The 26,920-nt window shown below is 38.2% G+C and overlaps 1 protein-coding gene across 3 annotated transcripts in view; it reads left to right on the forward strand.

The window, feature by feature from the left end:
• LOC137297623 (serine-rich adhesin for platelets-like) overlaps nt 1-26,920 on the forward strand; it is a 122,592-nt gene that overhangs the window by 52,582 nt on the left and 43,090 nt on the right. For all 3 annotated transcript variants that reach the window (XM_067829497.1, XM_067829498.1, XM_067829496.1), the window contains one exon: nt 2,606-4,328. In XM_067829497.1, the coding sequence (XP_067685598.1) occupies nt 2,660-4,328 (1,669 nt within the window). In that variant the 5' untranslated portion in view covers nt 2,606-2,659. The remainder of the gene's footprint in view (nt 1-2,605; nt 4,329-26,920) is intronic.

Here is a 26,920-nt window from a genome sequence, read left to right on the forward strand (position 1 = left end):
AAACACATGAATACCTTGATGTGGTGCTGTGTGACAGTTCCATGAATATTTGGGATCATACGATGATGCAGCATTGTAAGTGACATTGATGTTCAAGATGACATTGATTATGCTGTCAAGCTTGTGGAAGATGATGATCTGTGTAAATGTGTTTGGTATGCTCCTGATCAAGTCAGCTCATTTTCATCATGAAGAGAATCTGATGTACAAGATGATCATTGTTACAATTTCTGATATCAACTGTGAGATTCTTTTCAGTAAATAAATCACCATTACAGACTGAGGATATCCTATAATCTTTTGAATCTCCTGATTTATAGACTTGGACATGTCAGGGGTGTTTTATGACAAGCCTGCTTACCATAATGTTGTGATTATTCTCAGGTGAAAGGAAGCCATGTTAGCAATAAAACACCCCACAGATGCCATTCTTTACCACATCGACCTCAAGCCCAGCCTTTGATTAGCTGTTCTCACCACTTTGATTTTCTGTCCGTTGACTCTTTGAGTTGTTTATGTTAGGTTTGTTTGTAGGAGTATTGGTTACTTGCGTTTGGTTACTTGTCGGAGAATCATGTTCACTCAGTTATTTTTCACTACTGTACAGGGGAGGAGAGTCACATTATTTGTCCTGTGCTTTGTCCTCATTGATTTTCTTGACCCCCATATGTGTCAGAAATGTCAGTGCTTGACCCTTCTGTATTGATTTTTTTTCTGTCCTTGAAAAAGGTTGTCCAAAACCATTTTCTGTTCATTATCTTATCTTTTTGTCAGACAGTACGGAGGAGAAGCTGTGTTTATTAGTTTTACAGTAAGTTTGTTAAGTAGTGAGACGTTTAAAAAACTGGTAGACTTTGTGAAATATACATGTGCAAGGTCAGAAAAGAGCCAGTGAAAGTAAAAATGTTTGTCCAAAGTCAATTTAGACATATTCTGGCATCTCTCTGTTCAGTTGCAGTGATAGTGTAGATATGGCAGTTGTTGTAGCATTGCTGTCAGATCACAGCAGTGAACACCACGAATGGCCATCATGTATGTCTTATTTGGGAATGCCAGTTTTTTCTGAAGTGGTAGTGTTAGGAACACTTTGTGGATTGGGATTGCATTGTAAAAGTTTTATTTTAGATTGTTTAGTCAGTTTTAATTCAAAATGCCTTTTGATGTGATTATAATTTGTTAAATCAGTGACAGGATAGTAGTGTTAGGAACACTTTGTGGATTGGGATTGCATTGTAAAAATTTTATTTTAGATTGTTTAGTCAGTTTTAATTCAAAATGCCTTTTGATATGATTATAATTTGTTAAATCAGTGACAGGATAACTTGATGATGGATAATGTTTCTGTTTTGAATGATTTCATAAGAGATGGTTATTATTGGAATTTAGGGCACTGAGTCAAATGACAGAAGGCTGATGTTCTTTCAGAAGTGGCTTATCATGTTCAAGACTAACACAAGCAAGGTTAACACTGGCGACTTTGGCAGATTTGCCTTCATTAAGGTCTGATTGTCAATTAACATGAAACTGAAGGAAATATGATAAATAACTACATCATTAAACCCTGAAGCAGTTTTTTTCTTGAATGTAATTCTAACATTTCTTGTAATTTATATCTAAGGGTGATCAGGGTATATCCTCTAGGGTGATGTGATTGTCGTGCACTTGTTAAATAAGCTGTTCACAATTGTTAAGATGATACAAACAACACGTGAATAAGTTCCTGGTATTCAGTTCATGACCCAGCTCATCGTTTGTTTCGCTTCATGCAGTATTGATCTAAATGCCATGGAAAGCAACCATTGATCCTGATCACTTTGTAAGGCTCATAGACTTATTGATTATATTTTTGACATGAAAGGTGTTCAGACGGACATGATTCCCAAATGATGAAAGGATTGATTTGACCTGACACATAGCAAACAGGGCATGAAAAACTAACCCAATTTGCACTGAAGCTGATGTTTTTTTTCATTCATTTATCAGTATATTTCATATAGCCAAAATCATAAAATGTCTCATAGGATTGCAATAGAAACTCATTTCAGTCAACTGTTGATTTATTGATATGTATATGAAAACCTAACACAAGTAATTTCCACTAGTTCTATGAATACTTGAACTGTTGATCTGGGTTTTAGTTTTGTCTAGGAGTGGTGCCAGCTTTTTGCCTGTTTGGACATTAGGGACCTAGTTCTCATAGTACCAAGTTTTATTTTAGACAGTTTGACAATGCACTTGATCCACAGGTTAAATTTATGGGTAACCCTGGAATCTAACTGTGCCATAAACATTTGGTTTAACAGGTCTGTTGGCATTCTTTCAAACAGACCCAGTGCCCTGTAATAAGAGTTTTTAAAGAATTTAGCAGCATTACAGAAAATATAGCTGAAGACGACAGTTAGGGCTCATGGTAACAGGCCCTGAGATAATTAACTTGGGTATATACAGGAACTCTTCATCTCCGGGTGGTCCTTGGAATGCTAACAGTACAAGGAATGCTTGGTACTGGGTGTGATCTTCCAGGGTTACTTTGCCCCCATGGTAGGTTTATTGTCATGATGGCTTAAATTGTGGATGTTTGTCTTACTTGTATTCTTTGTTTCAGACAGATCATCCCTGGTAGGATGTATGTTGGAGAGAGTCTGCTGACCAAACAGTAATGGCAACAAGTGGTCCTGTGTCTGTGTTAGATAGTGGTAGAAGAGAAGCTGCAGGAACTTTGAGAGACAGAGTCACCCGGCGACAGAGTCCAGCACGCTGTGCCAGTAGGTCCTCGATTCATGAATTACAACTTAATGAGTTGCAAGTGACTGACTTTGATATAGATTATAGGATTCCACAGCCATACAGGACAAGTTTCAGTGCCACCCATTCTGTTGAGAAGAAGGTAGGACGAAGCAGATCTTTAAGTCCATCATCTAGTCTGAGGTCTGGAAGAAGGCCCAAAGGAGCCAGAAGTAGGTCGAAGAGTCCAAAGAGAGTGACATATGACACAAGAGTCACTGTGCGCCACTCAGATACTGAGGATAGTATGTTCACAGAGCTTTCTAGTCATGAGTTTGAATCAAGTCCACAAAGTTTGACAATCAATTCGCATCCAAATAAACTAAACACTTCAATACGATCTGCTGATTCTGGGATAGATTATTCTTCTCAGCTGCGGGACATCTCTCAACAGATATACAAGATGGATTGGTCACCACATAACACGCTTGATAAATCAAGTCGCCCCTCCCATGGGATTCTCAAGGACAAACAAAATTCAGTAAACGTGTCCCCAGTGTCTCCCATGTCTCCTGTGTCAAATGACAGCCTACAGGTTTCCCCACAGAGTCCAGTATCAGTTGATATTGGAAACAAAGAGAACAGTCCAGATGGTTCAGTGAGTAGAACAGGAGATACTGACAAGAGAAGGATTATCACGAGGGAATACAACTATGACCGGACCATAAGCTACCGGATAGCAGTACAGGAAGAACCGTCAGATGAACTTAAACAAATCGGGGAGGAGATCATTGATGGTAAGTCTCCTGAAGAAAAATGTGTGAGGAAAGAGAGGTCCAATACTCTACCAACTCAGAACCTTGAAAATGGGCAGCTCTCCCCTATGAAGAAGAGTGTCAGCACCAGTATTAGCAACTTCTTTAGGAAGATTTCACCAAGACTTGGAAGAAAAAACAGCAAGGACAGATCAGGCAAGTCCAGCTCAGCTAGTGGGAGTGCACAGAGTCTGACAGTAAGTGATGGAGCCTCAGATGGTCATGAAGGTGACCGCTTCTCTAGGAGCAAAGTCAGGAGGTCATTCATGAAGCTGATTGGTAGATCAAAATCAAGGTCAAAAACCCGTGGAGATTCTGGCCACATTTCACCCAAATCTAAAGAAAGTCATGACTTACCAGATGCAAATCCTGACACAAGTGGTCCTGTCACCCCGAAGCAGCAACAGCTCCCTCAGTCAACCAACAGATTGATGAAATCCATTGAGCGCAACTCTTTGTCAGAGAGAGATGTATATTCAAAGTTCAAAGAGAAGCAGTCACCCAACAGACCAAATGAGGTGAGCCCTGGAGGAGGAAAACCTCTTGCAGTTCGTCCATTGCAAGATTCAGCCAATGAGTCTGGTTACAACAGTTCTAGCATCACTGTGGACAGTGGACATATCTCGGACACAACATATCACCTAGAACAGGACAGGACCAAGCCCAACCCACCCAAGTCGCTTGATGTTATGCCACCAAGGGCAGTCAAGGCACTGCAGACTTCAGTCATCAGCAGCATATCAGGGGATGAGTCCATTGGGGAGTGTTCCCTTGATGTCAACCTCACAGGTAGGTTGCTGCTATTGTACCTGTTGATGTATATGTCATGCATGTACGTCAGGTTTGCAGGAGTAGATCAGTTCCAGGACCATGTACCTGGTCTGTAGTTTTAGGGGTTGGTTGACAGGTAGGTATTCTTATTGTCTCTTTGAAACATTCTTCTCCAAAGGTTGCTAAGTGAGATAAATTGCTCTTTCATTCTGATGTGTTAAGTCTCAGAAACCACTAACACTGTCTTTACCTGCTTAACTCTTACTGGCCATCATCAAAGTAGACACAAATTCTCCTTAGTAGCAAAGAAATGATTGTCTGATTTGATGACAATATCAGTCTCAACATTCATTTCAGAATTCTTTTGCTATGACTGTTGAAGTTCATTGGTTGATGAGATTTATGAGCATCTTATGCAACAAAGAAATCTAAGTGACTCCAGTCCTTTATCCTTATACATAGTTATAGTGACAGAGGTTAGTCATCCTTTATTTTGTGAAACTGATTCCCCACGCTTAGCATTATACTACAGCAAAAGTGACAGAGTGAGAAAACACTTGATTTGAATACTGAATGTAAATGACTCTCTGAACTGCCAGGAATATATCAAGAATCTTAGTACTTCTTGCAGCATGTTGTTTATTTTCCACTGACTATCTGCATGGATGCAGATAAGATACTGTTTTTCACCTTTCCCCACTCATCTCCACTTCATGACGTTTTTCTGTGCTGTTGGTATGTAGATGTGTTTAATCTATAAGTGTTTGTGATAGTCTTTCCATACCAAAATACTGCTATCAAAGAGTACCTGTTTCATTAAAAATGTGAGTAAACGATAAGCCACAAGTGGTTGTGTACTGTAGTGTAAATAAGTGAAAACCTGTAGTTTGTTTTTGTGAGCACCTGACTGGGTAATTACGGTCCAAGGTTTCTCCTTGAGGTGACAGAAATAGATGTTGTTTTCTCTCTTACTGGAACCAATCCAACCTAGTCACAAAAATACTGGAAAGAAACGAAGAATTTGGGTCTGATGTTTAAACCATGCTTTAGCTAGCAATGCAGTACACCTCTGGCCTAGAAAAGCAAAAATATTTGTTATGCTTCCTGGTACTGTGTATGAGGCTTCTCTGTACTGGATGTTTGAACTATCTGGTGCTATACATGTCGGCTTCCTAGTACTGTATGTTTAGACTTACTGATACTATATGTGTAGGCTTCCCAGTACTGTATATTTAGACCTACTGGTACTTTATGTGTAGGCTTCCCAGTACTGTATATTTAGACCTACTGATACTTTATGTGTAGGCTTCCCAGTACTGTATATTTAGACCTACTGGTACTTAATGTGTAGGCTTCCCAGTACTGTTATTTTAGACTTGCTGATGCTATACGTGTAGGCTTCCCAGTACTGTTATTTTAGACTTGCTGATGCTATATGTGTAGGCTTCCCAGTACTGTTATTTTAGACTTGCTGATGCTATATGTGTAGGCTTCCCAGTACTGTTATTTTAGACTTGCTGATGCTATATGTGTAGGTCTTCAGCACTGTATGTTTAGACTGACTGAAGCTATATGTGTAGGCATATGTGTAGGCTTCCCAGTACTGTGTATTTAGACTTCCTGATACTTTATGTGTAGGCTTCCCAGTACTGTATATTTAGACTTACTGATACTTTATGTGTAGGCTTCCCAGTACTGTGTATTTAGACCTACTGATACTTTATGTGTAGGCTTCCCAGTATTGTATATTTAGACTTTCTGATATTTTATGTGTAGGCTTCCCAGTACTGTGTATTTAGACCTACTGATACTTTATGTGTAGGCTTCCCAGTACTGTTATTTTAGACTTACTGAAGCTATATGTGTAGGCTTCCCAGTACTGTATGTTTAGACTTACTGATTCTTTATGTCTAGACTTCCCAGTACTGTATATTTAGACTTTCTGCTACTATGCATTTAGACTTGCCAGTACTGTATATTTAGACTTCATGGTACTATGCATTTAGGCTTCCCAGTACTGTATATTTAGACTTCCTTTTACTATATGTGTGGGCTTCCCAGTACTGTATATTTAGACTTCTTGGCACTATGCAAGTAGGCTTTTCAGTACTGTATATGTAGACTTTCTGATACTATATGTGTAGGCTTCCCAGTACTGTATATTTAGAAGTATATCTTAAGATGCACTCTGTCCATGCACATTTGTCTTTTCCAGAACAGAGCTTTAAACCTGTTCAGTATGTCTTCACCACACTTGACACATAACTGGGTCTGGCAGTGAACCGATGCCTTTAAGTAATTTTGCATTTCTGAGAAAATTTTTTTGTGTGTGTTTCCCTGGCAACTAGTTTGACTTTGAATGAAATTGGTGGTAGTGCTCTTTTCCCCCCGGAACAGAACTTAAAAACCTTTCAATACTCTCGTTCCACTTTGATATAGTCACTGACTTGGTGGACACATATTGTATCCTAATTCATAGATTGAGAGATTATCTGGTCCAGATTCTGTTATTTACAGACTGCTGGAATATTGCTTAATATGGCATAAAACTGAATTCACTCACTGCTACATACATGCCAAAGAAACGTTGTAACTAAGTATTTTTCAGTTGTGGGGGATATTGATGACTTTTTGTCCTCTTGTTCCATTTACTTCAAGTTAACCATTTTGCAATAAATATTTCAAGAGAATCTGCATAGATTTTGTTATATATACACCTCAGGGTGAGATATAACCGCCAGAGTAATTTAGGTGTTGCACATTTTCAGCAAGCTAGTAAAGTGAATTCTTTGGTTAAACATATACTAAAAAACTGAAAACCTGACTTCAGATTTCCATTTTAGTAGGGCCCCATTAGCTGCAAATATCTCATTGATACATTTAATGATGTGTTTTATGATGATGAGATGTTGCTGTTTTGTCCTGTGTACTGTTTCACCTATGAGCACTTTTGAGGGGTATATGTTTTGTTCATACAGAGCGTCCTTCCTCTCCACTGACTAACGTTATCGAGAGGAGGAGATTTCTGCTTTTGCAATTTGAACATTACAGAAAAGTTCATTTGGTGTTTTGAGATTCCCAAACACAAAAGGTGCCAAAATATGTATGGAAATATCAGTATCCTTTCTTTGGATAGATTTGTTTACACAAAAAAATTCCATTCACCATGTTCAGCTTAAATAAATATATTTGTGAGAAAATGAGGGAGAGTATTGTATAAGTCTGTGGTTGTTTGATGAATACATTGTTGCTTTGCATTGTTTGGGGTTGTTTTTATCTCAGATATAAAGCATATTTTTATGGTATGATCTGTTTTGCTTTTAATGTTAAGCGGAACTTGAACGGTTCATTCATAAAATATGGCTTATGAAGGTTAATTGATTTTAATTTTTTAGTCTCTTTGAATGTCCTGGCTTAATAATGTTAATCATATTGCTTAACAATTTGTATAGTGGCTAAATGATAATAAGAAAAAAGGAAGTTATCTTCTTATGTCTGGAACTAAGTATTTATGTAATGCACGCCTTGGGATGGTGCCATCTCATTACATCCTTTGGAGCATGTGTGTTTACATATACCTGATTAATACCGGAAAATATTCATTTGTGTTTATGTTGGGATAAAATTTAAAATTCATAATTTGCTTTTGATTATGATGCAGAAAAGTGATCAAACAAAAGGAATATGTGGAAGTAGACTTAAACAGCCCAATGTTTGATAAAATGTCAGCAGAAGAGCCGGTTACTGTAAGCCAGACAGAATTATCTCCCTTAGTGTACAATTCTTTAAATGTTTTCAGGTACACTTTTCTTGCACTTGTTAAATGTGTGTACGTCTTTGATGGTGACTTGAATTTTTTGTTTCAATGAAGATGTTATGTACAAATTTTCAAACTGACATAGACCTGTGAGATACTGATATTGTTTTGGAAACATTTGGTTATTCAAACTTTGAACAAGAGAGTGACAAGAGAACTTTGCCATCAACCCCCTCAGTCAGTAGTATGTATAAATAAAGCCTCTGAGTAACATTGATGGCGAAATATATGGATGTCAGGTACGCTGCACAAATTATTCAGTTTGTCATCAATTTAGGTTTTAATGAGACTCCGATAGCTTGGTATGTCAGTATCACATGTATCATTTAAGACTCTTTGAACTAGACATGATTTGGAGATTTCACAGTCTGTAATGTCTTTTTGTCATAATTACTTTATAAACACTTATTTCAGGCTTCCTTAATACTGAAACAGACTGTATATGTGAATAACTTCTAAATTGTTTGTCAGTTAAGAAATGAGTGAGAAAAGGGTACCATCCAACAGAGAGAAGCAGTGATTGTGACCTTCACATTTAGTGCTGAAGCCTTGGTAAGACAGATTTAGTAAGGTTAGCCAGAAATAATCCAAGTCATAATGCTGAATGCAACTGAAAATGATGCTGGGATGTTCAAGCTAGTAGAGAGAAGTGGTACAACCATAGTCAAGGAAGGCAGTGAAAATGAACATAGATGGTTCATAGTCTTCTGTTTTATTAAAGGAAAAGGAAGACAATCTTCGATGGACGACACACCAGGCAAGTCTTGTTCTGTTCATCTGGTGGCTGTTGCTTTGGATTTTGTTGTTTGAAATAAGATTGTATTCTTTAATGATATTAGTTTTTCCTGGGAATCAAACATGCTTTTTCTGTATCAACAGTCCATGGGTGATGGTATACTATAATGCAGTGACAATGTAACCTGGTGGATGGGACATGGCTGGGGATTCCCATTTATTTTCAGAACCCTGGATGTTGCCACAGGGATTTACCTAAAACCCAGAGGCTCATATCAGACCCCAGTCTTCAGTAACTGTCTGGCTAGTTTGGCTTAGTTTTATCTAGCTGATAACATGCTCATGGAAACAAATAAGGGAACACATGAAAGTAGAAATGTTCCTTTATTTATTTCCATGTCACCAACAGCGCAATATATACATTGTGAAAAAAACTTAGAACAAATAAAGGAACACTTTTACTTTCATGTGTTCCCTTATTTGTTTCCATGAGTATAATAGGGTTAATAAAGAGGAAGAGCCTTGAATGGTTTGTTTGGCATGTTTGCTTTGAATGTAGTATTAAAAACATTTTCTCCCAATTTTGAAACAAGTAATAGTATCAGTCCTTGTCCTTGTGCATCTGTAAATATATGAAAAACATGGACTTATAAACATATAACATGTAACATGACATAATGAGCATGCATAGAGTGTTTTTGTACATACATTTCTAATGATCAGAAACTGGTAGATATAAATGTGGTAGCACAACAACATTGTCATCTCATATTGAATATTTACTAATAAAATGAACAAAGATTTTATCTATCTTAGGTTAGGTTAGGTAGTGGAGCATGCCTCTGGCGTCGTGGCCCTTGCATGTACCCTCTCGTTTCTCCTCTTGATTATATTGATGAATTGAGCCCATTCATTATTTCTGTTTTCAAGGGCTTCTTTAAGATTGTTGTTGGCTGTTGACCTGATTTCATCATATTCGGGGCATCTGAATAAGATGTGCTCAAGATCTTCCTCTTCTTGATTACAAAATGTGCAAATGGGGTCAGTTGCCAGATGATATTTGGCTAGATAGCTCTGACAGGGAAAGTGGTTCAGTCGGATTCTAGAGATGGTAACTTGATCCGTTCTTTTGATATTTTTGTAGAAAATTCTGTTGGGTTTTTCCTGCAGTTCAAAGTACTTTCGACCTTTGCTGTTATTGAGCCAGATATTTGACCATTTATCACTAGAGGTTTCCTTCACTCTGCATTTCAAACTAGGTAGAGATGACATAGGTTTTAGCAGAGGGCCACACTCAGATGCTTGCTTGGCAAGTTCGTCAGCCTTTACGTTCCCAATAATCCCTACATGGCTTGGGATCCATTGTAGGCAGATGACAGTTTTCAGGGTTTGTAGCAGACTGTTGATGGCTTTGGTTTGATGGTAGTACTCAGTAGGTTTGTATGACAACAGAGTGTGCAGGGATGATAAAGAGTCCGTCAGGATGGTGTAAGGACCGGAGTTGGAAAGATCTTTAATTTCCAGCAAGGCTCTTTCTATTGCTGTAAGTTCTGCACTGAGGATTGAGCAGGGGGTGAGTGGAATGATGACACTACTCTCATCGTCTTGGAGATATATGCCTGCCCCAGCTTTTCCATTGTTTGGATCCAGGGAGCCGTCAGTGTAGATCTTTCTGTATTCTGAATATTTAGTCTGGATTAACTCCAAGGCTAGCATCTTCAACTTGACTGGGTTTTCTGACTTATTGGCTTGTTCTGGAATTGATGTTACTATGGTTGGAGGTTTCCATTGCCATGGTGGTATATCATTCATGATTGCTGTTGGAGAGAAGTTGGGGTCTGACCTAGAAGGGAGATAGATGTTTCTTTCCTTGAGTAGCCTGCTGGATCTTGCATAGAAGGAGTTCTTTGCTTTGTTTTTCTTGAGATGCCCTGGAGAATCTTTTGGAAGGAAGTGATTTTTAATCCTTCTGTTCAGGATAACTGATTCCGAATGGATCTGAAGTGGAGGGATGTTTGCTTCTATCTCAAGTGACCCAACTGGCGTGGTTTTCAGAGCACCAACTATGAGACGGAGAGCACAATTTTGTAAGGTTGAAAGTCTTTTCATTCTCGTTGGGCAGCATGATGACCAGATTTCCATGGCATATGACATCTTACTCCTGATATATGTCAGATAGAATGTTCTTAGGGTGGTAAAATCGGCCCCCCAAGCTTTTGATGAAATGACCTTCATGAGGTTCAGCCTCTTTAGACAGTCATGATGTAACCGGTCAATATGGGCATTCCATGTGAGTTTAGGGTCGAGTGTTAGCCCTAGTATTTTCGGATTTTTGTTGTAGCCTATTGACCGACCAGAGATTTGTATACCAAGTTTGTCAAGTGGCAATACATGTTTTCGTTTTCTGGTGATGACTGTGTATTCTGTCTTATCTTGGGATATCTTTAATTTCCACTTGGTTGCCCAATTGTTTATTGCTTCCATACATTCATTGGCATGCGTCACAATGTGGTTGAGATCTTTGTGAGTGATATATATGGAGCCATCATCAGCATATGTGACTTGTCCCAGTGGCTTTGAAACTACAGATGGTAGATCCTGCATCATGATGTTAAAAAGGATTGGGCTGATTATTGAACCCTGGGGTGTTCCAGTGTTGATGCTGATTAAGTCTGAATACTCATTACCTACTTTGGTTTGGATGTGTCTTTCGCTGAGGAAGCTTCTGATGAATTTAAGAAGTCTGCCACTTATTCCCAGTTCAGCTGCCTTTAAGGTGACTCCATCCCACCACACCTTATCAAATGCACCTTCTAGATCGATCAGGATTATAACCGTGTATTCATTCCTGCTTAATCCTTGATGACATTGTTCAGTTAGCTGCATGAGTGCATCTATGGTACCTGATTTTGGGCGGAAGCCACACTGAGATTTGTGAAAGATCTTTTCTGTCTCCAATTTCCATGTTAATCGTCTGGTGATCATCTTTTCCATGAGTTTACCTAGGCAGGAGGTGAGGGCAGTAGGACGGTATGATTTAATGGCTAGTTTATCTTTGTTTGGTTTTAGAAGAGGAATTATTTGGCTAGTCTTCCATGCTGATGGATAAGTGCCAGAGTCCCAAATCTCATTAAACAGATTGAGTATGATGTCTTTTGCATTTGGTGGTAGGTCCATCAGCATCTGGTTGTGAATTTTATCAGGACCAGCAGCTTTTAGTGTCAGTTCTTTTATGGCAAGGTCCATTTCATGTCTCGTGAAAGGTTGGTCCTCCTCAGCCTCAGAAGAATACAGCAAATCTAGGTTGTCAGCAATATGTTGTTCACTATCAGAAAAGGTACTTTTGTTGAAAATACAATCTTGGTGTCAATCTTGGTGTCAAGATTGATGGCTGTCATGACTGAATCAGTTAACAGCAGCATTTGCAAAATTTGATGCAGATTATGATGCATGACTTCCCTGTTCACTGCTCCTTGCCCCTACCCTGTCAAACAGAATACAATCAGACATGGGGAATATGAGTAAAATAGTCATTCCTCCATTTCCTTGCAAGATTTACCTCCCTTTACTAAGTAACCTGGTTTCAGTGCTATGGCAGTATTACATTTCTTCTCCAAGTGAATAAGAGTGGAGAATGATTCTATTGTTAATGTAACCTGTTTATATGAAATATTTTCTTTCAAGCTAAAATATATTATATATATTTGTATTTTCTATAGCTAATTAATTACTTCAGAGTAATTATTACTTCTTTTCTTAATTAGCTGATTAAATGTTACACCGAATTACCAATGTTACAAAGAAAAATAATTCCCTATTTTCATATGCTAATTTGAAAAAGACAATAATTTTCAAAACATCTTTGAAATATTTCCATTACAGGTACTTAATGGTAGTGTAAAAGTGTTGCTGCAATTTTCATTAAGGAAGTACATAAGACAACTCAATGTCTGTCTTCTTCAGAAACATGAAGATTAGGCATTAGGCTGAAATTTGGCCATCTGTTTGATGGTAATTGAAAGTCATCAAACATACCCAGCGACTAATGTGTTCCTGATTATGTGTGTTTGATGTTCAAATGACCAGGAATGCTTTTCTGCACGCATCAGCCCCCATTTGGAAGAGTGAGCAGATATGTGTTATAACTAATTATGTTAGCACATAATGGTTTGAGATTTCAGATACTTTTGTCACACGCTCTTTGTATTATGTTTTTATTTGTTGTTGATGTTGTTTTCAAAATTGCAGTTGAATCATTCTGCTGTTTTTTGGAATATCTGGTTTCAAGTGAATGTTGGATTATTATCATGCAGAAATAATGATAAATTTTGAAAAAAAAAAATTTAACTCCTTTGCAAATAATTCCCTGTGTAATGAGTGAGTGAGTGAGTTTAGTTTTACACCGCACTCACCATTATTCCAGCTCCATGAAAGCGATCTGTAAATACTTGAGTCTGGAATAGACAATCTGGTGATCAACAGCATGAGCTTTGCTCTGCTCAAGTGGGAACCGATGACATGAGTCAACCAAGTCAGCGAGCTTGACCACCTGATCCCATTAGTTGCCCCTTATGACAAGCATAGTTGCCTTTTATGGCAAGCATGGGCTGCTGAAGGCCGATTCTACCCCACCCTGTGTAATGGTGAAAATAAAATTTACTATTTAGTTTTCAAGTCACATGACTGAAAGTGCAGTGGGAATTAATTTGTGTGGGCACATACTTGAAAGTTGTAAAATAAAGGTGTGTTGCACGTTTGTACTGCAGTACAGCTTGTCACCTGTTGACCTTCTCAACCCATCATGAAGTGCAGCTGATGATTACTTAGAGAAGTGCTGCACAGGTGTAGCCAGCAGGGGAGGGGCTGAACATTGCAGCATAGCATGACAGCTGTATGGGAAGTGCAGTGGCTGAGCTGACAAGATGTGTATCTGGTGGTGCACTTCAGTGGATACTACTAGGTAGGCTAATGCCTAGTCACGGAAATACATAATTTTGATAAAATCACGTAGCTATTTAAAAATGACCCCACTGAGATGGGAGATCTAGAACCTGAGGAAGATCCCGAATTGCTGCTTTTGTGCATTACTGGAGGGGCTGGGCTGGATAGTTAAGGGACTGTGTGACTGACTATTGTTTAGGGAACAGTGGAGAACACTGACATGAAGTGTACTCTGAGATATAAGGCTGAAACTCCAACCTAGTCAATACGTCTGCACCTGAGAGGCATCCCAATATGTGTGAATGCTGACTGGCTGTAATTTAGTTGACAAATGCATAACATGTAACAGCTCACTAGTTTTCAATGACATTGTCATTGACTCCTTTCTGTTTGTATGGAACTCTAATTTGATACAGTTACTTTAACTTGCAAAGCTAAACCTATCAACCTTTTTGGACATGGGGCTCTTATCACTGTCTTTTTGTAGAAAATGTATGGGGCAATAGAGGAAATAGTTTTTTTTGTCCTTATATCCCGTGGAATAGAGGAAATAGTCTTTTTAGCCTCATGTCCCGTGGCTAGTGACATTTTGATGAATACAACTACCGGTAGTGACATTTACTCCACCTTTACCATGCTTTCTTTGCTGATTTCCTTTTTCTACCGAAATGTCTGACTTAATAACTTTCATTCTTTGGAGGATGATTTACTTTGGCTAGTTAATTTCATCTTCACAGTAGCACTTGTATCTAACAGTCATAACTTCTCAAGCTTTAAAGTTTAATACATTATGCATCTTTAGATGCAAGGTAGATTTATACTGTCCAGCATGACCTCTTACTCTTTTGTATAGGAACAAGCCCATATAAGGCTGTTCAAACTTATACCAGTAGACCTGTTTGGGCAGGCAGACAGGACACAGACAATGACACAGTCCAGTGGAAGTGCTCTATAACTTTGAAGCCAATATAGGAAAGTATGAACAAAATAACATTTTCAATTACACTTTGAATCATATATCACACCTGGTTGCTTTTGAGCTTCTGTATTCAGCATACCTGTTAAATAATGTCGATACAATAGGTGAGATTTGGACACAAATTCTCCATATGGTTGTATCTTTGTGGTAGTATGACGTCTGTGTCCTTGTAGATATTTGAGATTCACTTGTATTGTTGCCAAACTTTAAGACTGTATTGTCAGAGAGTGCATCATGAACCATGTTCATTGAATCAATGCTCAATGCTACTTCATGCGAAAAAAATTGTCAGTGTTATTCCAGTTGTCACATACAGAGAGTGACAATTTATCCAAAACTTCACTTCAAAGCATCACTGCAGATATGTTATTGGGTAAATGGAAGTGCTACAGACATAACTCTCAGGTTTTATTGGAAAACGTTGATTCTGCTATGTTGTTGTCTGCCGCAGCATGGATTGGGGTACTATTTATTGAGTGGCATCCATCTGTTGGTCTTACATCTGGTGATTGCAATATCTCATGAACTGTTGTACCCAAAGTCTTCAATTTGGATGACAGCCTACATGGGGTTATAACCCATACTTCAGTCAATTTTGGTGACCTTGACCTTGATTACAAGGTCCACATGATACACTTTTGATCACTTTCAAACTCAAATCGATACCTCATACACTGTTGTCCCTAATATCTTCAAATTTGGTGACCCAGACACCACTTAGTTTGACCACTTTTCAAGTTCTTACTTAACGCAGTGTCTCATGAACAGTTGTACCCAATGCCTTCATTCTCCTTAGCAGTGAGGGACATTGCCATATTAGTGGCAAACACGTGTTTATAACATTAGATCTGGTGGTCAGACTCAGTGACAAATGACTTAGCTGATACAAGTCATAGCACCTCAAAGGCATGGGTTATTTATGATATCAATCTCTGATCCAATTATTGCCAGCTCACTGTCAAGTACTTCTGACAAGTAATGCTGTTAATGAATGAGATGCTCAATGACAGTCTGTGAGGAAATATCAGGAATATAAGGTAATGCTTTTTCTATTTCTTCCATGTCAACATATTTGGTGAAAGTCTTTACGTTAGTTTGTACTGCTGTTTCAAATATGAGGGTTAACTGGTTTGTACAGAACTACACTCTAAAATCTGACAAACGTCTACACAATAGAACAGAATAATTGACAAATGTTACATTGAAACAAACATATCTAGGTTGGTGTAAACATCATTATGGATGTCTGTGCAGTCATGAATATCCAGATTTAATGCACAGTTGAATGTCTTGAAAGCGGCACATGATTAGATCATGAACCTGACATAGTGTTGGAGGCTTGCAGGTAATTTGTTTTTAGACAGGTATCCCATGGCACTTTTCAGGTACATAAAACACAGGTGGCATTGTGAAAGGTCTCTGACTGCATCATGTCTGTTGTGTATACTAGCAGGGACAACCTGTCTTCTCGAAACTGTAATATCACAGCACAACAAGCATGCTATGGTCTTTACAGTAATCAAGGGAGATAACTCTAAATAACACCAAATCACACTTTAGGTGCTGATAGTTCAATACAGTGACCACCTCATTTATCTCCTGCAAATATAAATGAATCAAAATACACATGAAATATCTCTAAATAACACCATTGTTGTATAAGGGTTCTGTGTTTTAATTCTGAGGGTATTTACACAGAATGCATACTCATATAAGTGTTTCATTAACAAGCAAAACATCATCCTTGTGGTACTGAATGGGTATGACAGAATAAACAACTTTGCTGGGCACAACTATTGCACAAGACATCATTACTATATCCAGCCATTTGATGTGATGAATATGTACATACAGTAATACGGTAAGCCTTTTACGTGTAACTGATATCAGTAGACACAGTGGGATATAGTAGATTGTGTTGAATTTTAGAGGCTCAATACATGTAGGGAATGTAGAGAGTGGTGGTTGTGTAGCTGATCTTGTATTTTCTAGGCACCCTTGAAGCGACTGGGGATGTTCTTGAAATAGGGGTTTAATGGATGAAATCTATTCTTGGTTGTTATAGTTGTGATATTGTTTACTTAAAGCTGTATCAGAAATTATATTTATTGTCACCTGATAAGCTTCCCTACAGAAGAACTAGTAGTCCACAAGAAAATGTCTCCGTACATGTGATCTTCCCTGAATTTGTGGTGTTACTTGTTTCAGTTCAGAGTCTCTGACTAATGTTAATAAGGTCACCTGAGGACTCCATGTTTGAACTGGTGCTCAGGTACCAGTACCTATGCAGGTCTCAGTGACTGGAATTCTCTTGTGTCATTGTACGACTGTCTTCATGTAGCTGTCCCATACACTGTTATAGAACAAACATATGTAAAATGAAGCCAGATGTGTCACAGAACCATAGACCATTATTTTTTCCAGACTTCATTCACAGTCAAATGAGGTTTTCAACAGATCCAAAACTACTGGGTATGTGGACAAACATTGACAGTATCCATGATCATTATATTATTAATGTTGGTAAAATCTGGTCAAGTTTCATCATCAATCCTGACCATGGAGCTTTTATACCTGATTGATATTTCAAGAGTACCTGTTTGTGAGTGAATGCGTTTGTAATGAGGGTATTGATTACTAGTGTATAGAAGTTTATTCAAAATTTCACAAATCAATGTCATTATGTATCTGTTGCCAGCTGACACTGCAGAAGAGGTGTGCCTACAACAAAACCAGTAAGCCATTACAAAACATACTTACGAAATTAAATACCAATCAAGAAACATGTACACTGATGATACAATACTACTTCTTTTTGTGATGTAAGCAGGAATCTTAAGTCTTATGAAGAATTATTGTCTACTCTCAGAGAAAGGAGATAATATGACACAATATTATCCCAGCTGTGTTACCTCCCAGTAGAGAGCCCCGTTATGTGTGTTGAAGTAGAACTATATGTATCCCAGTGTGTGCTATCCTGGATATATAACATTCCTGTGTTTAGAAGATAACAACAGGATTAAGACTGACTTTCAGTTGACAGGAGCTTCTCAGACTCAGGTAAAACTTAAGTTTCTTGAACAAATTTGCGTTTTAACATTCCTTAACTTTAAAAAGTCATGGAATTTGACTGTAACCTTTCATGTCTACAGTGGCTATTTGCATTTCTGTTTGTCTTCAGAGTGAAGGTTGAGCCCTCTGCTTCATAATGTGCATCAAGAGATTAAAGTGCTTGTTAAAGTATTTGGATATCAACTTTTTATGTTTTATCTTTTATGTGAATTGAATGTAAATTGAATGTATATGTTTTGTAGTCATACTTCTCCAGACTGACAAATTGTTAATTCGATACTATGACATCTGAGAGATATTTGTGCCTATTCTTTTTTACTTTGCTGAATAGGATTGGCTAAAGAATTGAAATAGATGTACATTAAAACTGAAGAGATGAAACTTGGGAGATTTGGAAGATTTTTTTATGTATTTGGATCATGGTCTGTATGACAAACTAGTCCTCATGAGAATACTTGGTTTATCAGGTTATCCAAGGGTTGATCCATCTGCTCATCACACAGAAAACTGAGGTATAGTTGTGAAGACTCCAAGACCTTCATCATGTTCTTAACACATGTCACAACAAAACACTTACAATTTATGTTTTAAAGCACGGATGTTCAAGAGATGCTGACTTTTTATCCTCAGAGGCTTGTAAGCTATATCATATATCTGGGAGTGATGATATATTATGTATAATTGAGTGACATACAAATTCCTGCTATATTCACTCCTGAGGGACAGGCACGCACCAGTAAGCAGGAGATATTCCCTTTATTTGTTCTCATGGTGCTAATACTGTCAGCAAACCAAGGCTCCAGGCAATGCAGACAGCATCAGTTTAGAATGAAGTTTTAATGAATTTCAAACAGTAGCCTTCATTTAAAGACCCCTGTTTCAAAGGTATGCATGTCATGTTCTTGTGAGAAAAAACAAGATGTGTGGACATTCTTTGGTGAATTTGAGGTTCTCGTGTTTAGGACATACATGTTGGTGGCATTAGGCTTGTTTACTTGTAGGTTTAGCTCAGCATGGGTATTTACCCAGGTGAGGTGTCTATTGGCTGCTCCTGTACCTAAGATAGCCCTGAGAAGCTAACGTGTTGTTTCATGTCCAAAGTCTGTTTATAAACATCAGGGAAATTTAGTGAAAAGTGTGAATGTCACACTGGGAAGTAGACATTTGTGGAAGGTGAAATAGATAATACAAGTTATGTTGAAATATTATGACTTTTAATGTTTAGAGGTTGTGGATTGCTTTGAAAATATTGATTCATAAGGGTTGAGTAGGGGCAATGATGTAGCCTAGTGGTTAAAGTGTTCACTCACCATGCTGAAGACCTAGGTTCAAATCCCCACATGGGTTCAATTTGTGAAGCTGATTTCTGGTGTTTCCTGCTGTGATATTCCTGGAATATTGCTAAAATCGGCATGAAACCAAACTCCGTCACTCACTATGAGTTGAGTAATATAGGTGATTTTGTACCATCTATATACTGAATATTGGGTAATGATATGGTTGTGTTCATATTGTCATAAGTAAAAAGTCAGATATTTGTTGATATGGAAGTTGTTATCATCTGGTACTGTGTTGCAAAGGAGATATTGCTTGTGTGAGGTCATATTATATGTACTAGGAGATATCATTTTGACAGTAGATTTTGTACAATGCCCTGACAATGCTGTGACATCGTGATGTCACAGTGCTGTGACATTGCTGTCTAATAGATGTATACTGTTGAAAGATGTACATTTCTCCTTGAAAACCAATGAAGAATCATTTTTGATGATGAATAGAATCTCACACTTGTGTCTACTGATATCAGTAGACCAACATTGGTTGATATAGACAAAAATATCATGGGCAAGCCTTGGATCTTTGCAACTTTATCAACTCATGTTGATATAATGGATATCAGTAGTCACATGGGTGAGATTCTCTATTTATTGCTATGCCTGCCTTGAAGCTATCTAATGTAACTGTGTGCTAATTGTTGTACTGCCTCATTTGACAGTATTCTAGATGTATGATGGCTGTCAGTTTTCAAATCTGTACCAAACAATCCACCGTTTGATGGTATTCTCAACTGCCACACATCATTAAGATTCAATGACACTCAATCGACATGTCTTCATACCTGACCACAATAAAATACCTCAGTCATATCTATGTCAAACTGAGAATCTTTGCAAACCCAGAATCTCTCCAGAATCTCAAGACTGTAGGAATATTGAAGTCATGCCATGAGTCAGTGGGGTAGGCTAGTGGTTGCTGAAGCCCCCAGTTCGATTCCCCTCATGGATGAAATGTGTTGAGCTCAATTTAGGTGTCCTTAACGTGATATTGCTTGTGTATTGCTAAAAGATGTGTAAAAAAAACCCAGCATTTTCCTAAGTGAGCCTGTGTAACCTGTTGGTATCTGATGAAGATGTTTGACAACAGGCAGTTGACTGAGTGTGGCTAGATATAAGGTTGTAGGTAGGTGTAACTTGGCACACAGTGGTGTGTCTACCTGATGCACATACAGCCAGGCCATAGAAGTCAGGGACAGCTGACATTTTGACAAGGGATTTGTTGTTCTTGTGCTCGCTACTCTGTCTGGGCAGAAACATTCTACATGCTGGTATGTACTTATTTCATCAGTTACCTTTATTTGTTAAGTAATTTTCTTTTCTGTGCTGAATGTTTTTGCCAGCATGTATATAATGTATTCATGATGAGTGACCTGTCAATATTGGAAATGATTGCATTGTATTATTCAATGATTGTCAACAGTCATGTGTCTTGTCGTGACCCACATGCTAGTGGAGTCTTAGACACTTAAATTGTCAAGACAATGAGATGATGGTTAATTCAATTGTTATAAGGTTTTATAGCTAATTGGACTTTTAAGAATTTATGTCAGTTTTATTCATTTAGAAATTGTTTCATTTCAGAATCATAGGTCTCAAGTCTGTCTGTCTGTCCTTGTTACAATTTAATCTTGGCTTTTGAACTAGTATGAATGTGGAGGCTGTAAAGTTAGGGATGGAGTAGGTCCGTTGTATTCAAATACTACAGAAACAAACTTTGAACATTGAGGTGAAGAATTTGCTTCCAGTCTACCAGACTGATCAGTCATGGGTGTGCTACCTATTGGTGTGGTCTTTTGAAGGTGAATAAAGTGAAATGATGATGGTTTCTTGATAACATTGATGATGTGCATTGCTGCTCTTGATTTGAAACTTCAAAGTCTTGACTTGCTGTTGCTGGCTGTACAGATAAAGTGATTTTTTTAAATGGATGCCTTGTCACTTAACACATGAGCTGTTTCACATGAAATTATGGATTGGCGAATTACTTGATCTATAGTCATTGTCTGTTCTCACAGGATGTTGTAAGCTTGAAACCACATATAACTGTTGTGTTGAGGCCAGATGTGACATTTAGTTGAAACAAGTGGTATCCTCTCAACATACTGTCACCAGCAGACCACAACAGCTGGCTGTAGCTACAGGTAACTATTCTGCTGTCTTGGCAAATCACTTCTTGTAGGTTTGCAGTTTGTTAAATGCCATTGTGTTTGTGGACACATAATCAGACTTTGATGTCTGGCCTTTGAGGACTACTAACTGAAACATTTGGCTATCTGCCACATAGACCCAGTATTCTGTTGGTCTATGTCAGTTTGACAGGTAGGTTTAGAGCTAAGCTTATGTGGGACGCTGCCAACGTTGCAACTATCTGAGATTATGTTGTGATATGGAAGGTAAACAGTTTCATCTGAAGTGTAAGTTTCATTGATCGAAAGAGCTTCCTCAGCTGCAGACATTCTTCTCAAAGCTTCAGTAAATTTTCAACTCTTTTGAACCTTTCTGTATGAGGGAATTTCTTAATTCCAGTTCTTTAAAGAGTGTCTGATTGCAGGTCTTGATTTGGAGATAGTGTCAAAACATTGTAACTTTGATACAGTTGGTTGTGGTTTGTTTGGTCTAACCTTTGGTCATGGTGTTGTAATTCTGCTGTTATCAATGAATGGCTAGGGTTGATACAGCTGCACAAAATGTTGGTATCAGCATGCCCATGTTCCTGCACTGTCATCCCATATCTACCGGCTCTCAACATGTATACAACACCACACGGCCCTGTTCTGCCCTATGCTCACATTTCCTGGTTAACTGATCGTAAATCTGAGTCTAATCTTGAAGTGGGTCATGAATCACCACCTACTTGCACTGTATTTGTGTGCAAATTTTTCATCAAGCTTCTGTCAGAACTGAACCTATACCTTCACCATTCTATCATGCTCAGTAGCCAGATTTAGCTGTAATCTTTGTCAAAAGATAAGAAGTTTGTTTATCAGTCTAATCTGCACTTTAGTAAGGCATTCATGGCTGGCACCATGCTTGTCTTACTCCAGGGCAAACTTTGTAGTGTAAGCCAGCGGGTGTTTGTAATCTGTAGCAATTTAATGTTTCAGGAATAATTGGAAGTAGTTGCAAGGGGGAAACGGTAATGAAAACTTAAAAAAATATCATTCTTGAAAGTAAGTAATATATTCAAGCCAAAAACTATAGTTTACAACAGTCAATATTTCAGGTCTTCCCTCTTTGGATATACACAATTACCATCCAAACACACATTATTGAAACCTGGAATTATTGACAGCAGGGTTTTAGTTTCCATATGCTTATGAAATGAACTTCAGTTCATTGTAAACCTCTTTGTGAAATGATCAGTAATTCCTCTCTTACGACACCATGAACAGAAATTCATAAATATTAATGGAATCAGTGTTTAATTTCATGGTGCTTGTTATTCATTAATCTACACATATTTGTATACATTTAATTGGAATGATTAGTGTTTCATATAGGATATGTGAGGATACATCTATGCAATCTAGTAACATTAATTGCATCATAATTTGAGTCACTAATAACAAAAATCAATTCAATTTTCACTTCATATATCTCCAAAGGTCCGCAAAATCTCAACTTATTATTACAAGTATTTAAAAAATATCTTTGCGTTTGGAAAAGGAGAATTGTTTTTCTGTCATAGATTAACATTTCCAGGATTGTCCCCTGGAAAGCCAGACTTTTGTCTTTGGATGCCTTTAACATTTTTTAAACTGTCTGAAACTAGCTGCCTATACCTGCATTTAGCACCAAAGGCCTCTAACGAGAGTTGTATTTATTGCCTCTTCAGAACTGGGGTATTCTGCCAGTGTTGAGGTGTTTGATCATCAAAATCTTGGTTTGATTTCCCATGTGGTAGTTCTTTATATCAAGCCCATTTATGGTGTCGCCATCTGTGTAATCACTGGAATATTGCTCAAACAGGCATACAGCCGTACTTACTGTTTACAATGACCACTGCTGCCACCCAGGTCCTTGTTTAGCTGATACAGCCAATGTGGTTTAGGAGGTGTCTATAGCCAACAAAGGACTTGAAAATACAGGGATCTTATTTCACTTACTGGGATGGTCGTTTTGGGTCCAAAATAGCAGTATTGGTATATGGAATGGATAGAAATATCTTGTCACAGTTTTTTCCACAACTTTATCCTCAAGAATGAATGCTGTGGCTGAATCCAGACAATGAATCGATACCATCCTATTGATGCAGTGGGGCGCCATGAAGAGGGCAGGAAGGCATATGTGAGGTTATTAATAAATAGCCTTGTTCCCTATTGTACGCATAATCAATAAGAAACTCCCCACAACTAATTTACCAAATGTATTGCATTGCACTTTGTGACAGTAATTAGATGTCCTGTGAGATCAAGTAGTAAGGGTATCATAATATTGCTAACTGTAGGATGTCAGTGTGAATATGATGCTGGAAATGGCTACTTCACAGTGGGGTGATGGGGGATAGTTTTGTTTCATCATGGCATTATTGCCATGTTGATCAGGTTTATGCAGTAGTGAGCAATGTATTGGCCATAGAGTGGTTATGCCACTGTGTGGTTAGGAATGAAACAAGTATTCCTGTCATGGATCCTGTGACCATAGGTTGCTGCAGTTTGGGTTTGATGGTAAGCTGCAGCTCCTGGTTACAGATCTTCCTGCAGCCAGCTATACAGATATAAGGTTTGTTCCATCCTGCAGGAATTCAGAGAGTTGGTGCCTCCTGATTGTCAGGTCCAACTAGAACTGTAATGGGGAGGTGATATTTTGTGACCTTGTCTGGTGTCACCACATATCTTTGTTGTGGATTATTGCTCCTGCTATCAACCCTACTGACTTGATTGTTTACAAGCTGGTGTGATATGTCTGAAATACTTGCTGAAGGTGGTTTGATCCATGTCATTGTCCTTATGGCATCTGTAGGTCATTTCATTTTGGCATAACATCATCTTAAAACTAAGACAGCTTTGTTAAACTGACCCCTAGACTGCTGTTCCTCAATATCTGCATTTGCCACCTTTGACATCACCACTGTGACAGAAACCTGTATGGTCAGTCTCAGTCCTACATACCACCACAATGCATAAATCAGTTTAATTGGGACTGACATGAACCATGTCAGTAAGTATATGTTAGTAAACATTCCATAGTAAACATTAGGTAGTGTTCTCCTCTACCTTTGTGTGGAGATAAATCAGCTGCCTGGCCGGTATGATCAGCAGGTGAGATTCCTGTATAGCAGGTTGTCCAGTAGCAATCCCATGTCCTAATCCACTGCTCTGGTAACAAGAAGCTGACAGGCCGTTATATGACTGGGACACAGGTACGGTGATTGTCAGTTTACCTGAGCTATAAGCATTCATGCTTGTCAGTAGTCACTAAGAGTTTACAGAACACTAGTTGTGGCCATTGGTAAAGGTCAGGTAAGTCAGATGTAGAAACTTCTTGTTTAGGCCGAATCCACCTTGATTTGGTCAAATGTTTCTTCAAGTTGTGTTTCAGGTTTTGTTTATGTATTCTTGCTATGTACATCATTTTATGGTTTCAAATGTTATAGTTTTTGTTCACATTGAAATTCATGTCCCTAATAATGTGGTTGAATTGCTTTCATACCACATATCCACTCAGCTTATCACAATTCAACTGGAACATGATTTCTACTGACAGAATCCTGTTCACAAAAATATGCCTGTTTTGTTCGGTAGTAGGTGTGTCAATCTACAGATCTGCACCTGTAAAACCGTCAGCAGGTATGACACTTTCAACTCTATTGTTGAATATATTTAAATGTCAAAACTTCACATTTCGAATTTTCAATCTTCTGAGGCAGTGGATAAAATATGTTTACATTTCATTTTTCTAAATTTTGTAAAATTGAATTTTTCTTGTGGGCCATGTTAGTGAGTGACATTTAGTGGGTGACCTCTCATCAGGGCTGAGTGATATGACAGTTTAATCTATGTGGTTGCCACACTTGTAGCAACAGCTGGACAAGAGACCCTTAGTCATAGCTGCAGAAATCAATCAGTCATCACTTAGCTGCTTCTCATGTCAGAAGCAGTGATCTCATGTGTACATGATGTAAACTAGGGCATTTTTATGCTTGTTGTAACACCCTGTACAGGCATGGAATTGTTATCAACTAACCTGATAGTATTCACGTACAGCTAAAAGTCCTCTAATGTTTAAGATGTTACTTGCTATCGACTAGTATATAACATTTACAAAGCTGATTTTGACTGGTGAAATTTCTGTCCTTTCTCACAGACTAAATGTAGAATCCACCAGAACTGTGTGTATTATGTTTATAGAAATATAACAGTCTTGAACATTAGTCTTAAATGAAAGCATTTTGTCTCCTGCCAAGTGTTTAGCTTGAAGCAGGGATATAGCATTAGACTGTCTGTCTGTATGTACAAATTGGAATGTCTTAAGAACCGTTGACTAGATTCTTTCCATATTTGGTACCTAGGTTCATCCCAGCATAGGAAAGTTTCCAGAATGTTTTCAATAAACAATATCTTTATTTACTAATTTTGTATATTTCATACACTAAGACATATAATAAATAATCGAGTCATGACCTGACAATCCAGAGATCAACAGAACGAGCATTGATCTGCACAGTTGGGAAACCAAGTCCGTGAGCCTGACCACCAGTAGTATAGGGAATGACAGTTCTGGACCACTTTACATATAGGTGTGCTAAAGCTAAGCAAAGCTAAGCAAAGCTAAGCAAATTAGCTTTAGCACACCTATATGTAAAGTGGTCCAGAACTGTCATTCCCTATACTACTCCACCTGATCCCATTAGTCACTTCTTACTGTAAGCATGGACCTGACAATCCAGAGATCAACAGAACGAGCATTGATCTGCACAGTTGGGAAACCAAGTCCGTGAGCCTGACCACCTGATCCCATTAGTCACTTCTTACTGTAAGCATGGATTATTGAAGACTATTCTAACCTAGATCTTCACAGGAGGAAGGTTTAGGAGTTGACCATACTTGAAAAATGAGAGCACTTTTTCAAAACAGGGGTCAAGGAATTAAGGCTAGAAATAGAGAGTTATGTTCTCTGTTAATTGCCATTATTCTTTGAACCTGACAGTTAGAACCACCCATGCAGGAAATGTGAGAGAGTTGTTGTTTTCATCTTTGCTCTGAAGATCTTGGTTTGATTCTGTAAGTATGTGAAGCCCAAAGTGTCCCATTTGATATGCCAGCAGTATTGCTAAAAGGATGCAAAACCCTGCTCACTCACTGAAAGTTTGCATAGACTTTCCACGATTTCTTGGTGTATTTACCATATTCCTGGGATCCTTGTACAGTAAATCATCCAGATGCTGCCCATCCTGAAACTGCAGGCACGCACACATGGCCACTTCCATGCTGTCCATCAGCACTGCCTGCTCATGGTGTAACATTATGTTGGAGAATAATGTAAAAACAGGGACTCATTTAGGATAACCACTGTGACTTGTTGGGAGAATCAGTATTTGCTGATCTGATTGATGAAAGATACTTCTCATGAATAATCAATCTTACTAATCCTGATGAACATCCTCTGGTTTATGATTCAATAACGTTGGGCTGAGTACTGATATGCTATGTCCTGAATGTTGACTGTGTGTTTGGCCTTGTCTTTGAACTCTGCTTCAAACTTGTGTGTATTCGATGGATGGCCCATG

Source organism: Haliotis asinina, chromosome 10, assembly GCF_037392515.1.
Source record: "Haliotis asinina isolate JCU_RB_2024 chromosome 10, JCU_Hal_asi_v2, whole genome shotgun sequence".
Lineage (NCBI taxonomy): Eukaryota > Metazoa > Mollusca > Gastropoda > Lepetellida > Haliotidae > Haliotis > Haliotis asinina.